Here is a 16,171-nt window from a genome sequence, read left to right as displayed (position 1 = left end):
ATATGTGTATACTAAAAAATTTATTATGATTCAAACGATTTCGTTAATTTCACTTCCTCAGTGGTATTTATTTTAATTTCTTGATGTTCATTTGTCTTTCGCGCTAAAAGTAAACCGTCTGTCTTTCCAAAACGGCGACGTTATCTCTCTCTTTCTCTTTCCAAGCCGCTTCTCTCCTCTCTAACCCTAACCTACCACGTGTGAGATGAACGTGTAGTTAGTAAAACGATTATTCGCGTTTTCATATAAATTAATACGGGCAAAAATTGTATTTGTACAATTATTAGTGCTTATTAATCAAAGCTACGTCTTTTAAAAGAAAAATGGGAAAAGGTCGGAGAAATAAACCGAAAAAGAACTTCGCTGAAAAACGTCGCGAGAAACAAAAAGTATGGTTAATAATCATTAGTAGCAAAGCTATGATAAAAAAATAAGAAATTATGCTTAAATGAAACTCTGTGTGTGTATAAAAGTTATAATGTAATTTATATACATACAAGCTTATATAATTTTAAAACAGCTTTAATTCTTTTCGTATGTGATTTAACATTCAATAGCAATAATATGCAAATTTTAAGTCATATATTGATGTATATAATTAATAATTAATATCTTTGTAGAAATTATGATGTAATTTATATACACAGGCTTATATATAATTTTAAAACGGCTTTAATTCTTTGCTTATGTGATTTAACATTTGATAGCATAATATGTAAATTTAAAGCCACATATTGATGTATTTAATTAATATATCTTTATAGAAAAAAGAAGAATGGGATAGTACTCCTCATAGAAGTTATGCAGATATTATCAGAGAGAACAAAGATTTTGAGAATTATTACAAGACACAAGGAATAGTTCCGGAGGATAAATGGGACGCATTTATCAGTACTATGAGGACCAATCTGCCAGTTGCTTTTCGCATTACTGGTTCGAAAGCCGAAGCTAAAGCCTTATTGGAGATAATCAAAAGTGATTTCTTTAAAGGAATTTTAAATGCAAATCTGGATGATGATAAGGAAGATGTTAAGAATGAAGTGAAAACTATATTACATAGTCTACCCTTTTATCCGGAGGAGTTGGCATGGCAATTGCAATTAACTAGGAAAGATATTAGACGATCTGAAGCCTATTATAGGTTACATAACTTTCTCATCGCTGAAACTAACAATGGTAGCATCAGCAGACAAGAAGTAGTTAGTATGGTTCCTCCTTTAGTGTTGGATGTCAAGCCTTCGCACAAGGTACTTTTTTCAAAGTTATTGAAATTGTTCACAAGATGGTGAATAGAATATATAACATATGCTACTTTTGTCTGTAGGTTCTTGATATGTGCGCAGCACCAGGATCAAAGACAGTGCAACTTATAGAAATGGTACACGCAGATGAAGGAAATATTCCTCCAGGTAGCTAATAAATTTTGTTAAAAGAAATTCAGTATTGTATATACAAGTAAATGATAAACATTATACTAAATATTTAAATGTTTATTTTAGAGGGTTTTGTAATAGCCAATGATCTTGACAATAATCGCTGCTACATGCTGGTACACCAAGCTAAAAGACTGAATAGTCCAAACATTCTTATTACAAATCATGATTCATCTGTTATGCCCAACTTTATAATTACTAATCCAGATGGTACAAAAGACACATTAAAGTAAGTAATACAAATTCAATAATGAATAAATATCTGTACATTAAGAATTGTGATATAAACTATTTTTCTTTTGATAGATTTGATAGGATACTTGCAGATGTCCCATGTAGTGGTGATGGTACTATGCGAAAAAACCCAGATATATGGTGTAAATGGAGTGCTGCTAATGGCAATAATCTCCATGGGTAACAAGCTTAATCTACTATTATATATATATATATATATATATATATATTGAATAATAATATAGAATTAATCTCAACTTTTTTACAGAATCCAGTATAGGATAGCAAAACGTGGTTTGGAATTGCTAACAGTTGGAGGTAGAATGGTATATTCTACATGTTCGTTAAATCCAATAGAAAATGAAGCAGTACTTCATAGACTTCTTTGTGAAACTGGCGACTCAGTACAATTAATTGACTGTAGAGACTTGGTACCAGGATTGATATGCGACCCTGGTCAGTTTCAAGATTAACATTATTTAAAATTCTTGTAAAAAAGAATATTTTTGAATCTTTCAAAATGTACTATGTATATAAATATAATAATATATTTTAGGTGTCACACATTGGAAACCAGCATCTAAAAATTTACAATATTATAATACTTGGGACGACGTTCCAGAGCAATGGCAAACACAAGTACGACCGAAAATGTTTCCTCCACAAGCGATCGAGGCTTCGAAATTTCATCTTGAACGTTGGTAAATATCAAATAACAGATAAATTTAATAGAAATTAAAATAAAAATAAAATTGTATATCATATTTGTAAACTACAATTCTTTATTTTGCTAATTATACAGTATGAGAATATTGCCACATCATCAAGATACTGGAGGTTTTTTCGTGGCTGTATTGGAAAAAGTAAAATCTCTGCCATGGGAAAGTGAAGCTCATATATTAAACCAAAACATACAGAATGTAAATGATAATGAAAATGAGGACGAAATCATTCCTAAAGAAGAAAACAAGGATGGAATCATTCCTGAAGAAGAAAACAAGGATGGAACTATTTCTAAAGAAGAAAACAAGGATAAAATCATTCCTAAAGAAGAAACTTCACGTGACGGATTTTCAGAAAGTGGAAAAAGAATATTAGAAGAAGGAAAGAAAACACGAGAATTACAAAGGAAACGAAAAAGGATTGTTGGCTATAGGGAAGATCCATTTGTTTTCTTCAAGGATGCGACGGAAGATGTGTGGCAGTCTATTAAGTGAGTTCTAGTTTTTCTTTTTTTATTAATATAATTATTTTTTTATATATAATATTATAATATTTATTATAATAACGTTTTCAGAGATTTTTACGGTATATCTGATGAATTGGATCCGCGATGTTTGCTAGTAAGATGTCACGAAGGAAAGAAAAAAAATATTTATTTTACATCGCCGGCAATTCGTGACATAGTGATATCTAACGAAAATAAAGTCAAAATGATTAATACCGGCGTTAAAACTTTTGTGCGATGTGACAATAAAAATATGAAATGCGCCTTTAGACTTGCTCAAGAAGGGATACAGAGTATCGTTCATTACATAAGTGATAACAGAAAACTTCAAATTTCGAAAGAAGATTTAATAATGCTTTTACAAAGTGATAATCCACATACACCACCTGAAATTATAAAATTAAATCCAGATACTCAGGAACGTCTCAAAGATTTCGGTAAATATAATTTTTTTTTTACTTTTATGCAATATACAAATATATATATCTGAAAAATATATTTAATTTTTAAGCAACTGGAAGTTGTATACTGTTATACAAAGAAGAAAAGACTGACAATATAAATCAGTTAAATCTTCAACTGGTAGGATGGAGGGGAATAATGTCTCTCAGAGCTTATGTGCCTACTTGCGACGCATTTCACTATTTACGGCTTTTAGGCGCGGATTGTTCTAAATTTGGTATGCTTTGATATTTAAATACATATGTATAATACAACAGTATTATACTGTCATGGAAGAAGACAATTATTTATATTGTAATTTTACAGAGAAAAACAAATTCAAGGAAAATCGTGCAGCCGCTTTAGTCGAGGACGCCAACAATGATGTCGGAACTGAAGATTAATGAAAAATGTAATAGGAAGTGGTATATAATAACATAGAAGAAAATCAATGACGTCGAGATGGAAATGAATTCTTTACAATGTAATTATAACTTGCCAATTTTTTTAATATTTTACACGCGTCCATTTTGCCGTGTGCTATATTTAAATAAAATATTTGAATTATATTTTTTATTTAACTTAAATATTACTTTGATTTAGTTGAATGTTGATACTAGAATAATGTAATATAAATTATGTTATGAATAAGTTAAATAAGTTAAATAAAAAATATGATTTTGTAGGATAGAAATTTCGACAATGGAATGATGATAAAATGATTACTTTATACTGTATTCATTTTCTATGAAATAACTGTTTTATGAAATTACATATGATAAGCAGCTTTCCATTTTCTATCCCTATTTAATGCATCTTGCCATAATGTATAGTACAAATTTTTTCTTATAAATATGGCCGGATGCGAAGGAATCATTAATTCCGAAATGACTGATGTTCTTATAACATTTGATATCACTACCTTTAATAATTGATGCATCCCTGCACATGCCATGAATATCATGCGATAACGATGCGAGAAGTAATGAATCTGTCAACAATTTCTAATGTTTCTTTTGCCTTGATTTTTAATTGAGTTATATTTTCGTAAATTTGCTTGATATAAGCGTTTCGTCTAAAATTTTAAATATATAAGGATCTTTAACTTACAATTAAAATCTCTCAATATGAATCTCTATCAATAAAGGACGGGTTTTGCCATACAAATTATTCAAATATAGACATACAAATATAAAAAAGGCTGAACAGCTCATAACATATATATAAACTATAAAAAGAAATAAAATAAAAAGTCTTTCTAAGACTTGAATTCTTCTGCTAAGTTCGAGATTGATTCTTGATGCTAGTAATCTCTTCCCGTTGGCGATGTTAATTTGCCACTGAGACTTTGCGAGTTAGATGGTGATTTCGAACCTGAAATTATATAATAGTTTTGAATTTTATTAAAATTTTATAAAACAATTTTTTTATTCTAATCTATATACAATTATCATTTCTTTATATTTAAAAAATTTTATATATATATGTATGTATGTGTATAAAGTTTCTAAAATAATATAAAATTTTTTAAATATATATATATATATAATACAAACATTCTTGGAGAAAGGAATTTTTATATTTGTCATAAAAATATAGGCTGATATTTTATTATACAATAAATAATAGCTGTTATAAGTTATATATATTATTATAAGTAATGGTATAAATAATGAATCTTTTAAGTTCAAGGTACATCAAGACTTACAGCTTTTTCCAATCTTGCTTCGTGGATTATTTATACACGGATGTTCTCCCATGAGGTGTTCTCTCCATTTATTTTGGTTGACTAAAGCCAAACAAAGAGGACAGCGTTCATATCCTTCTATAGGTTCTAAAACAACAATCAAGAATAATTTCTATCATGTTTGAGTTCTAATATTTGTAATTGTAAATTGATTTCCAGTATTCCAAAAAATATCGAAATAGTAAGAGAGTACACATTTACATACTTGTGCATTTTTTGTCTTGTCTGTGATTTTCAAATGTACTTTCATGAACTGCCTGTTTACATATTTCGCATTTTACGTAATTACTTCTCATATCGCATTCATCTGTAAAAAAAAGAGTTGATAAAATTTTTATTACATATAATATTAATACATATAATTCCATAATGAATGCGAATTATAAATAATGTTGCCAATTCGTTTATTATTAATCGTGTTGTTTATAAAATATTTTCGATTATTAAATTTACTACCACTTTAACATATGGAATTCTCATGTACTTACTTAACAAATGTAGATTTAAATAAGAAATTTCCACGACTTGCTTACATGCTTCACACTTTGTTAACATTGGACAAGTCCTCCAATAATGTATGTTCAAACCTTCTTCAGAATAGACTTGGCCTTTCGACAGGCAAAATATGCACATTCTGATAAATGAAACAGACATCAAAAAATTATATATTTATTGGAAAATAACGTATAAATTTTAATTTGCATCGAACGTACTTATCTCCTTTATGATCAATACTATTCTCGGACGGAGACGTGATACTCGTCGAACTTCCGGTACTTACGACCGGACTCGACCTCGAGGGTGATTTAGTTAAATTAGCTACATTGTTTTCTGTAGATTTAGTTCGCGTAGGCGTCGTTGTTGCTTTATGGGTGGATTCGGCTTCCTTTTTCCTCTGCAATTTATTTCCATACATAAATTCGAAATCTCAATTTTATCTGAACAATTCGGACCTACCTGAAGATCGATCAAATCAAATTCGTGGAAAAGTTGACGATATAACAAATTTCGTCGAGTTATATCATCATCAGGTGGCAATTGCTTTCGTACTAGTCTAGGATTGACTTTGTATACCAACACAAGAATTCTCTCAGAGACCTTTCGCACCGCCTCGGCCGGATGATGCAAACCGGAAGAACCTAATTCGGATAACGTCCGACAAGTCAGCCCGCTACAACAGTTACAATACCTTATCAGAGTAATTGCATTTTAATGATACATGATCTTGAGGAAGGACCTCTGCGAATCGACTAGTTAAAGTTAGAAAGACACTACTTCGAGACAACAGAGGTCCAAGACTCCTCAAAACATTAGGTAATTCTCATGCAGGCTCGAACGTTTTGAGTATATTTTGTTCAGAATCACCTTTGCTTCTCCGTGGAGATGCCGTGGCTCAGTATCAGTTGCTCCACCATTTCTAGTCTGCTGAGAGCTAGCCTTTGATGTGTGCTACTGTTGACCGGCCTAGTTAAATGCACCGGTATTATATGCAGTTCTCGCACACATTTGCAGTCTGCCATACTGAGGATTGTATGCACTGCCATATTGTGTATCCTAGGGGTAGTATCCCCGGACTTTGTCAGGAGTTCCGGCAGCAAACGTTCGACGCTTCTGGCGATCTCAGTCGAAGATACTCTGGATAAATTATGAATAAATTATTAATTGGAAATTAATTATAATACACATGAAATAATGACATCTAATAACAAGAGTTTACCTGTCCACAGCGAACTCAGCAAAGAAGACTCTTATAAGTTGCGCAGCCAAACTATACACGCTGAAGACCTTATCCCTAAGAGCTCTGTGCAACAGTAAAATCGCCGCCCTGGCTGTTTTATTCGGAGAATGCTTCGACACCGCTGGATCGAACGACTTCAGCTCTTCTTTTAATTGCATCAATCCTTCCTCCTTATCCGTAAATTGTTTCGAATAGAATTTCTCCACCTGCGTGCACGCAATCATTATTATTACTCGCCTATTTAGAAATTATGAAAAAAAGCTTTGATGATGTTCCTCTTACCATGTCCATTCCGAAGACCGCGATAGGCAATGCAGCTTGTTTTTTCTCCCTGTCGTTAAGTTTCGAGGTAACTTTAGTCGTCTCTGCGCTATCTAGATGACATTCTCTCGTGAATTCATTTGTATGCGAGCTAAAAAAGATATTTAAATGAAAAATTAGATATTATATCTGTGTGTCGTCGCAATATTTCAACGTTATATTATCTTACTGTCTTAGAGCGGGAATGGTTCTCTCTTCGTAAGCCTCGTAACTTGAGCGAAGAGCCGGACCCGCTGATTTAGTTTTCCGTCTAAGAGATCCCTTGTTACAGTTGCTCTGCTTTTCAAGGACACCATTTGTAGGACTATCGGTTACCTCTGAGAAATTCAAAGATATAAAAATACATCCAAAAATGTAAATTATGTTTAAAGATAGAGAGAATTTCATATATCTTTTAATTAATTATACCAGGACTATTAGTTTTTTGACGTAAAGGCGACACGGGCGGTTGATGTGCAGGACCAGTAGGTGACAAGGCACCATTGCGATTAGGTGGTATAACTAATCTCGGAGGAGATGTGATGTCATCGGACAATGCCGCCGTTTTCGAAGTGCACATATCAGCCGATGTCTGCTCTGCATCCTCCACGGATGACAAATTGTTTTTGTCTACAGGCTAAAACATTTTTCTTTCATTATTATCACCGAACTTTCGCTAGTAAAAAGTTTCGAAAAAGTTACGAACTCTACTTACTCCGTGAACTTCGAGCAAGTTGTATATTTCCAATGATTGATAGACCTGCTGTCTATATTGTTGTGCTTGAGCCTTTTTAGCCTTGGCCTTGTCATAGTCTTCTAAAGCTATAGCATACTTCTTTTCCAATTCATACTTTCCCAGTCGTTCTCCTGCTTTTCTTAAGTTTTCCATTGCCACTTTCAATTTCGAAGCGTATTCGAATCTCTCCTCTTCCACCGCCAATAATTTTTTCGCTTCCATTTGCCTTATGATTTTGGCAACTTCTCGATCGACGTACATTTCAAAAGCTAGATCGTCATAAGGCGAGGTATAATGTGGATTATATGGGGCATCTCCCTGTCCAGTTAGTTCTTGATCGTAGGGTTCCCCAAGTATATTTATAGCAATAAGACCAACCTAATAGAAAAGTCATTTTTACTCCTTTTATTGTAAAGAATTAAGAAGAATATAAATTTATTTTTGTGCACGTTTTTTATCATTCTTCTAAATTAATTTTAGTTTATTTTATTCATTTTTTTTACTGAATCATATTTTTATATTATTTTACAGATAGCTGTCAAAATAAGCTTGTACCTGACAGTAGGTGTTGTGCGCATTACTGTGCGGTTTGTGTAACCTGAGCTTCAATGACAATGCTTCCGTCTCAGGAAGAGCCACGCTTTTCAACTCCCTGCTCTTGTAAAGGGTCGATGCATTATCGGACAGCGTAATGTAGCCCAGGTAAGTGAAGTCCGTCGAAGCGGATGCATTTTCCTCCCTCGATGTCCAGATTTCCAGCTTCTCAGCTACAATTAAAATAAACATGTAATTTTGGGGGGCAATTATTTTCCATAATTTTTATCGGAACAGATTTATATCCGGTTGTAATCTCAGATTGAAAACTGACATGATTCTCTCTTCCCTCTGCAGTTTCATTTCCGGCGGTACTCGGAATAAGCGAACGAAAGAGGAGGAGATGAAGCCTCAGGAAATTATGAGCCAGTAGGCTCGTTAATTCAATTTCCATTGTCGGCAAATTGCTTTTTAGAATGTCATTTTAACAGACAATAGTAACTTATAAATCGTATCTAAAGAGTCTGTTTTTTTAACGTTACGTTTATTTCAATAAGTATTTACATATTATACTTATAACACAATTTACCGACATTTTATTAATAAAATTAATATTTAGCAATATTTTATCTTAAGTAACTGTTAAACTATCGAAATAATAAATAATCAATTCTTTCTCTCTCTTTCTGAAAATTTTTTAACATTTTTCAATTGCTTAAAATATTATCAAGAAATTTGCAGAGTCAGCTGCATTTATGTATATATAAAAGTTTTTTTCAATTTATGTTTAAAATTTATTTTGAAATTATTAATTAAAGATTAATATAAAAAATTTGTTATTTAAATATCTTATTTTTCAAAAGCTAGATGTGAATAGTTGAATAAACATTTTGTATAGCTTTTTAAAAGGCACACTTACGTATGAGATATTGGTGAGCCAGAACCTGTATCCTTGTAAGTTTTGTGGGTCCATGAAGACGTAAAATCAGTTCCTGAGGATACGTGCAATTTCTTGCACTTTGCCAACCTCTTACTGTTGGCCCGTGAACATTAAGCTCTAATGACGAGTGCCTGTCCTCCTCGCCTAAAAAAAGTAATTTTAAAATACAATTAAAATTCTAAAAAATTATTTAACTTTCTATACTATGAAGAAAATAATACATATTACTCCTGAGCATGTTCTCTGTTATTTTAAGTTTAATTTTAAAGTAAATATATTTTTATCAATTTATATCTTATATATAAATATTATACGACGTATATACTGAATAACAAAAAAATAATCTCATGAGATTAAAATTCAATGAGAAAATTACTCTAGTGCAACTTGATTATCTTGCTTAATAGAGCGAAATAATTAAGCTGCTAAGATTAATAATACTACGATATAATAATAGTTCAAATAACGAGAGTTATAAGCATTCGATCAAAATGTCAATCCAAAGCCAAATGTCGATCGAGCATACCTACTTGAGCTAGTTCTTACTACACGTTACTTAATTATTAATAATACATACTTAGTTGTTGGAAATATATTGTTACTTAGTGTTTAGATATTTTTTTCAAGTGTTTCCCGTTTTCAAAATTTACAATTTTTTATACAAAAAGGAATTGATATTTTATATGCTTTATTTTTTTTAGAACTTCAAAATTCTTTAAAAATCTTTTGAGGAAAATAGCACAACATCGTCACGCGATATTGCAGTTTCGTGTGCAATTTATGATTGCATATGTAAGTAGAATGTGTCCAGCAAAATTATTCTATGACCATTTTGCATTTACGAATATATAATATTACTGATATATTTTTGTAATTAATTTAGAAGTACAATAAAACAATTGTTTGCATCGATTAGACCGGAGACACGTGCTTCGTCGCAAATTAAGAGAATTACAAGTTGTCACGATAGAAAAAAATCAATGTATCCGAATACATATATAATGAGAGATGAGCATTAAAACGTGGCGATCTTTTGGCAAATATTTCCCTGTTAAATCGTGTCCAAAATAATTGAAGCGCTGAATATTATATCGACCCAAGCCGTAGAGGGTGAATTTCAGAACATAACGAGGAGAAAGCTTGAAAAATTCTATAATTTTGTTTATAATTGTTCCTGTAAATATTAATTAAATATTCTAGCTAACTTTAACTAATTTTTATGGGATCACGCACAATCGCGAATCACACTATTTCATTTATAATATAACTACTGCACTATCTGGGATATAAAAATAGCGAAACAGCAATTTTTGGATGAAACTATTATATCCACTTATATCCATCTGTTGCAAGTTGAATCTGTGGAATTTAGCTCCTTGTAATATTCAGTCTTTTTCCAATTCTCCTAGGTTAATACATGGTTTATGTCGCAATTCTGAGTCTGGCCGCCTTACTCGTGGCATGGACGACATTGAATCCGACCTTCTTGGGCATGTCGAGGGATGCTGATTGTGACGAACGATAAAGCGAGCGATGAATTAAACGACAGAAATATTATACCACGAGAGGCGCAAATGAACGAACGGGGAGGAACACGGAGGGACACGTCAAAATCGAAAAGGCACAGCCATCTGCAAGCTCGATAAAGGGGGAGCTTGCAAGTTTCGCCCCGGCGCGCAGACCACCCCACTTGCACATCCGGCCGCGGCGAAGCTTGCGATAGAACTGGCTTCGTACCTAGGTAAAACCACCCTCTCTGTATGTCTCTGTTGCTCGGCTTAAGGGATTTTCCTTATGATAAGGCCAGTTAAGGCATGCGTGTATTTGCAAATATATGCGTACACATTGTTTAAATATAACGCAATCAAATATACTATAAATATTGCTATATGATAAATAGATAAGAGGCTTCTGTATGATTGACGAATATTATTTTCCAAGAACAGAGGATGAAAGAATCGACAATTAAAAGTTTAATAGGTTTTCATTTCTTTCGTGAAAGGTCAAGGATTAACTTTGCGATTGAATTGCTTTCTGCTCTTTCCTATTTTTATGATTTTCATTTTCGCGAGGAATAATTCCGAATTAAGAATAAGTCGCCGTTTTTGATCTCGCGGAAACTAAAAATATATATATCGTTTAAAATCCTTAATTGAAATGTAAGTGATCTGTGGAATTTATTTTAGTCTACATTTTTAATAACATCGCTAAGTAAATATATTTGATTTAAAAAGAAATTATAAATTTTTCTTTATTCCTGTCTTCAAGGATAAAAATTAATTTAACAAATAGGTTTTTTTAAACTTATTTTGAAGTTTGAGAACATTATTTTGAAATAATTTATTTTTAATTTTTTATTAAAATTTTTCTATCTAAAAATTTTTCAAGATTTAAATGCGATGTGTATGCGAATTGATTGAGAAAGTTGCAATAATTTGAGAATCCCTGTGACAAATTGACACTTCAATAAAAACTGTTCCGTGTTATAAAGTTTGTTTACTATATATCAATGTCTATCTTAGTTGATCTAGTCTAGTCGCGTCTTACATTCTACTCGAGTCAAACTATAGACTGTAATTTCGTAATGGATCAATAAATGGAGGCTGCGTGACGTCAGAGGGTGCGGCGAGGGTAGACAAGCCCGCAAGAATCGTTATGTACGCACGCTCCTTTTTAGCGTTAGTGGCCACGTGTAGAAGCACGTGCCTTTTTCCAGCTTTATTTTTCTGTGAAAACATTCATTATAAATTGCGTGAAAACATTCGCGTGAATCACCCTACATGTATACACCCTATATATATATATATAGTAACGTGTACATATAAGTCAAATAATTCATTATCAAATCATTCAGATATTTACTAAAGGTTTTAATCAACAATATAGTTTTTTTTTACTTCAGTAATATATTTTAATAATTACAAAATATATCAATAATTATATTTTAATAATTATATTATATTATATTATATTATTATATTTTAATAATTATATTAATGTATACAATTAACTATAGAGAAACATATATTTTATATATATATATATATATATATATATATATATATATATATATATACATATAAGTTGCATATTTAGACGCTTACTTAGTATAAACTAAACTAAATATTTAGCTGGAAAGATTATTTAAAAAATTAAAATTATTTTTATTCCTAAGAGAAAATGCTCAGTTTCACGTAGTAGCAAAAAGATATAAAAGATTCCTTGCAAATTGAAAAATTTCTGTTCCACCAAATTTAGATTGACCATAGACTCTGTCAACAAATGTAATTGGAACTTCTCCTATTGTATAATTGAATTGTCTAGCCTTAATTATCATTTCCATTTGGAATGCATATCCTTTAGACATACAAGATGATACCAACTTTTTCAGTACATCCTTTTTGTAAAGTCTGAAATTAGAAAATCAAAAGGAATACATTAGAATCATTATATATTTCATAATAGAATAGAAGTAAATCAATGGAAAGTTCATTACCTAAAACTACCAGTCAAATCACTTGCACCAGGTCTCAGCAAAATCTGAGTTAGAAAATTTGCACCTCTACTGACTAACTTCCTCTTGAAATCCCAGCCGTAAACACCACCGCCTTGTTTATATCTTGTACCACTAACTATATCTAAATCCAGATATCGTTGCAATTCAACCATTTTTGGAATAAATTTTGGCTGGAAAAATAAAGATTTTCTTAAAAAAATATGCTTAACAATACTAAATCTTGCTCTAATTATTTATCAATATAAGACATACATGATGGGACAAATCAGAATCCATGATGACAATAAAGTTTCCTGTTGCATATTTCATTCCATGCACGTAAGCAGTTCCCAATCCCAATTTTTTCTCTCTGGGCTTTAAAACTATTTTATCCTCTCCATAAAGTCGTTGCAGCTGTTTAGCCATATCCAAAGTACCATCTGGTGAACCATCATCTATCACGATTATTTCGTAGGCGAGCTCGCTGTAATATTTTAAATTAACGTTTAATAATTATATTTATTTTGGGTTTTAAATTTATTTATATGCTTATCTATTTATTTTTTATTAATCGTATTATTAATCGATTTAAGGTTATGCAATTACCTCTCTTCCATATATTTCACAATAAGCCATATTATTATCGGTAAATTCTCCACTTCATTATAGGTAGGAAGTAGAATTGAATACTTATCATTTTTGCACAATTCTTTTGTGTCCCTTTTCACCTGATCTTTATTTACCATTTTCACACATTTGCCGACTATTTTTTAAAAATACTGCTGCTACAACGCAAGCAATTTTTAACAGGTGGTCACACTGATTTAGCATGTAAGAGTTGCGTTCGAAAATTATACTCGTTGGACAAGTAACATCTAATTGACCAATCAGGAGTAACGCTCTCTTTATCCTAATTGGTCAGTTAAAAACTTCACTTTATTAGTAACATTTCTGAACACACTCTGAGGCGCGCGTATCGATCGCAGCGACATCTTACTCATTTTCAAATTTGTGACTCTCGCGAGAAGAAGCTGCTCTGCGTGCAAGGTATTATTTACTTTTTTATGTATTCTTTTGAAGAACTTTCATTGTTTAGGATTATAATATGTTAAAGTTATAAACAAAAATGTATCTTATCCAATTTTTGAAGCTGTTAAGCAAGTGTAATCAATATAAGTAATGTTGAATGATGCATGGTGTAATTAGTATAAATATGTATATTATAATAATATGGCGCGAAATTGGCACAAGATAGCTGCATGCATCTTGTTTCTGAAGATACATAACATATTTTAACACGATGTGTGTTACAAATAAAATATAAATAAAAACCGAAAAGAACACAGCTGTTTGAAATAAAATATTTACGATGCGATTTTTTGTACATGGCATAACATATATTTTATACTTCATCGTTAGTCAGAATAATGAAAAGTACTAGTCAAACGCGTAATTAGGATGTAATTATATAGATTCATCAAAGTATAATATTGAACAAATCTTTAGAAAAATAACAAAAGTTTTTTATAGAGATGTTTTAATAAAAAAAAATAGACTAAAAGACATTTAATGAAATATCTATATTTTATACATATTACGTAATATTTTAATATATTTATTTTTATCTTTATTTTTTTATACTTTGTGTAACTCATTAACTTTATTATTATTGTGAATTTTTTTCAGCTTTATAAATATTATCGCCGTAATAAGTATATTATATGCATGTGCAAGTATTCCGCACATATTCGCGACGATGCGGTTACGTGCACATGTTCACACACATACACACATACATTCGCATACAAATATACATATTTCATATATATTTGGTCCATTGGCCGTTTCCGCTACGTGCGACAAAGGTCGACTAACCGATAGTGCCGGATGAATAATTTTTGACACCCTGGGCAAAATAATTGGGGGATAAACTTTTATATGAATTAGTCTCAGGCGAATAATCCAAATATGTAATTATCATATATATAATAAATATATCCACAAATATTTAAAAAAAAAAACATAATTAACTTTTTTACATTAATTTTTTAATAAAATAATAAAGAAAAAAATAAATAAAAGATATCCAATCAAATAAATAATAAAATTATTTGATCATGTCTATTTTATATTCATTGTATAATTTATTTAAATTTTACGTAAGCATTTAATGAAATAAACATACATTACACGTAGAATATTGTTTCAAATTTCAAATTTTCATATTTTTTGTGAAAAAGAGGCAGAAGAAGTCTCGAACTTATATATTTATCCCGAAGTCCATGCTAATTTTTTCTTTTTACAACAAAGGGTAAAATTTTCTGAACAATCCCGCCTACACGGCCCTGCACCCTCCAGTCCGCGGAACAGCATGAGTTCACACCGCCTGTCCCCACCATCGTCAACCTCGAGATAGCCGAGGAGCAGCCGCCGAAGCAGAAGCAAACGACGCCGCACTCTACGGTCGGTCGTTCACGGAGTCGGAGTGCTTGTTTCTCCGCTCCGATCGGTGTATAATCGGCGTGCATCTGTGCATCTGCGAATTTGAATCTACGATAGTGTCGGTATGTAAATCAGCGTCGCGCAAAATTTTTCCCGCCGATTCTCGAGGCGAAATAAAGCGCGCGACAAAAAGAAACGAGCCGATTTTCCGAAATCGCTCGTAGGTGTGTGTCTGCGTGTGTATATGGTGGAATATATCAGCAGTGATTGTGTTCTGTGTGTATGTGCGATCTGTGAATGATTTAAAATGCCTCCTTGCTTGGCCTTCGCTCGGATGCTGAGAATTTGGAAAGACGCGATCGCCGATGGTCGCTGAACCTCGATGGTCGTTTTTGAGATCATTAATTAAGAGAGTAATCTTTGAGAATAATTTCTGTGTCGATCAATTTGCGAGAAAAATAAATTTTCAATTAAGAAGATTTAGGGCAATGATATTTCGTACGCGTTTTCATGTATATGTTAATCGTTTTCTCACTTGAAAGACTTAGCTGCGGGAGTCTGCGTGGATTCTTTTTTATCCGGTCCTCTGCGTCTCATATGGTCGTAAAATTTTTTATCTCAATGCAGCAGGAAATTCTTTCGACGAAACCAATTCTTTCTCTCATCGTTCTCAATTTTTTCGCGCAGAGAAGATCAGCCGTTCATTATAGAGCGAGTTTATGCGACTCGTCTTTTTTCGGAGCAACAAAATATTATTTCCGAATAATGAATGAATCCCGATCTGTTTTTTTTTTTTTTAAATTTTTAGTTATTAATTTCCTTAATTGTATTCTCGATTTTGTGGCCCGCTACATGTACATCGAATTCCATGATGTAACGACAATGACATATGTAGGTGCTGG

The 16,171-nt window shown here is 31.9% G+C and overlaps 4 protein-coding genes across 58 annotated transcripts in view; 2 read left to right on the top strand and 2 right to left on the bottom strand.

The window, feature by feature from the left end:
* Nucleotides 1-157: 157 nt before the first annotated feature.
* Nucleotides 158-11,821, top strand: Nsun2 (tRNA (cytosine(34)-C(5))-methyltransferase Nsun2). Of its 5 annotated transcripts, XR_014924607.1 has the most exons (15): nucleotides 158-389; nucleotides 765-1,247; nucleotides 1,325-1,409; nucleotides 1,500-1,662; nucleotides 1,740-1,847; nucleotides 1,936-2,123; nucleotides 2,224-2,368; nucleotides 2,470-2,880; nucleotides 2,965-3,332; nucleotides 3,407-3,574; nucleotides 3,664-3,820; nucleotides 8,389-8,559; nucleotides 9,290-9,484; nucleotides 10,033-10,123; nucleotides 10,741-11,821. XR_014924607.1 is itself a non-coding variant. In XM_029319746.2 (11 exons), the coding sequence occupies exons 1-11, from the start codon at nucleotides 324-326 to the stop codon at nucleotides 3,738-3,740; spliced, it is 2,262 nt and encodes a 753-aa protein (XP_029175579.1). In that variant the 5' UTR covers nucleotides 158-323; the 3' UTR covers nucleotides 3,741-4,224. The 5 variants fall into 5 exon arrangements, 1 of the variants encoding a protein (XP_029175579.1); XR_014924606.1 differs by lacking the exons at nucleotides 9,290-9,484; nucleotides 10,033-10,123; XR_014924608.1 differs by lacking the exons at nucleotides 9,290-9,484; nucleotides 10,741-11,821 and having other exon boundaries at nucleotides 10,033-10,133.
* LOC114944036 (centrosomal protein of 104 kDa) lies at nucleotides 1,476-11,078 on the bottom strand. 2 transcript variants are annotated; one of them, XM_029319744.2, is made up of 15 exons: nucleotides 10,786-11,078; nucleotides 9,311-9,475; nucleotides 8,413-8,624; nucleotides 7,837-8,235; nucleotides 7,551-7,758; nucleotides 7,312-7,459; nucleotides 7,104-7,233; nucleotides 6,801-7,027; nucleotides 6,449-6,718; nucleotides 6,041-6,272; nucleotides 5,797-5,978; nucleotides 5,572-5,717; nucleotides 5,289-5,390; nucleotides 5,045-5,170; nucleotides 1,476-4,710 (listed from the first exon to the last, which is right to left on the bottom strand). In XM_029319744.2, exons 1-15 carry the CDS (start codon nucleotides 10,823-10,825, stop codon nucleotides 4,640-4,642), a joined length of 2,658 nt encoding a protein of 885 aa, XP_029175577.1. In that variant the 5' UTR covers nucleotides 10,826-11,078; the 3' UTR covers nucleotides 1,476-4,639. The 2 variants fall into 2 exon arrangements, with proteins under 2 accessions (XP_029175577.1, XP_029175578.1); XM_029319745.2 differs by having other exon boundaries at nucleotides 6,041-6,254.
* A 573-nt stretch (nucleotides 11,822-12,394) lies between the features above and the next one.
* Nucleotides 12,395-13,636, bottom strand: Dpm1 (Dolichyl-phosphate mannosyltransferase subunit 1). Its single transcript, XM_029319913.2, has 4 exons — nucleotides 13,434-13,636; nucleotides 13,101-13,311; nucleotides 12,828-13,018; nucleotides 12,395-12,741 (listed from the first exon to the last, which is right to left on the bottom strand). Exons 1-4 carry the CDS (start codon nucleotides 13,571-13,573, stop codon nucleotides 12,522-12,524), a joined length of 762 nt encoding a protein of 253 aa, XP_029175746.1. The 5' UTR covers nucleotides 13,574-13,636; the 3' UTR covers nucleotides 12,395-12,521.
* Nucleotides 13,637-15,259: 1,623 nt separating this feature from the next.
* Nucleotides 15,260-16,171, top strand: part of Dscam1 (Down syndrome cell adhesion molecule 1) — a 69,853-nt gene continuing 68,941 nt past the window's right edge. For 39 of the 50 annotated variants that reach the window (XM_085482319.1, XM_085482316.1, XM_085482312.1 and 36 more), the window contains exon 1: nucleotides 15,261-15,391. The gene's annotated coding sequence lies outside the window, so the exon portion shown is untranslated. Of the gene's footprint in view, nucleotides 15,392-16,171 lie in introns of all 50 variants that reach the window. The other 11 variants (XM_085482347.1, XM_085482343.1, XM_085482344.1 and 8 more) reach the window with 2 other exon arrangements.

Source organism: Nylanderia fulva, unplaced genomic scaffold (genome assembly GCF_048542155.1).
Source record: "Nylanderia fulva isolate GAGA-0341 unplaced genomic scaffold, ASM4854215v1 Scaffold20, whole genome shotgun sequence".
Classification (NCBI taxonomy): domain Eukaryota; kingdom Metazoa; phylum Arthropoda; class Insecta; order Hymenoptera; family Formicidae; genus Nylanderia; species Nylanderia fulva.
This window is presented reverse-complemented; position numbering and strand designations above follow the sequence as displayed.

Coding starts and splice junctions, on each gene's coding strand:
- Dpm1 (XM_029319913.2), bottom strand. CDS start 13,573: ATGGTAAATAAAGATCAGGTGAAAAGGGACACAAAAGAATTGTGCAAA. Junction 13,312..13,433: donor GTGAAATATATGGAAGAGAG/GTAATTGCATAA, acceptor AAAATATTACAG/CGAGCTCGCCTACGAAATAA. Junction 13,019..13,100: donor ATTCTGATTTGTCCCATCAT/GTATGTCTTATA, acceptor TTATTTTTCCAG/CCAAAATTTATTCCAAAAAT.
- Nsun2 (XM_029319746.2), top strand. CDS start 324: ATGGGAAAAGGTCGGAGAAATAAACCGAAAAAGAACTTCGCTGAAAAA. Junction 1,248..1,324: donor ATGTCAAGCCTTCGCACAAG/GTACTTTTTTCA, acceptor TTTTGTCTGTAG/GTTCTTGATATGTGCGCAGC. Junction 1,848..1,935: donor AATGGCAATAATCTCCATGG/GTAACAAGCTTA, acceptor ACTTTTTTACAG/AATCCAGTATAGGATAGCAA.
- LOC114944036 (XM_029319744.2), bottom strand. CDS start 10,825: ATGCCCAAGAAGGTCGGATTCAATGTCGTCCATGCCACGA. Junction 9,476..10,785: donor CAATGTCGTCCATGCCACGA/GTAAGGCGGCCA, acceptor TACTTTTTTTAG/GCGAGGAGGACAGGCACTCG. Junction 6,273..6,448: donor ATCTCCACGGAGAAGCAAAG/GTGATTCTGAAC, acceptor TACTCTGATAAG/GTATTGTAACTGTTGTAGCG.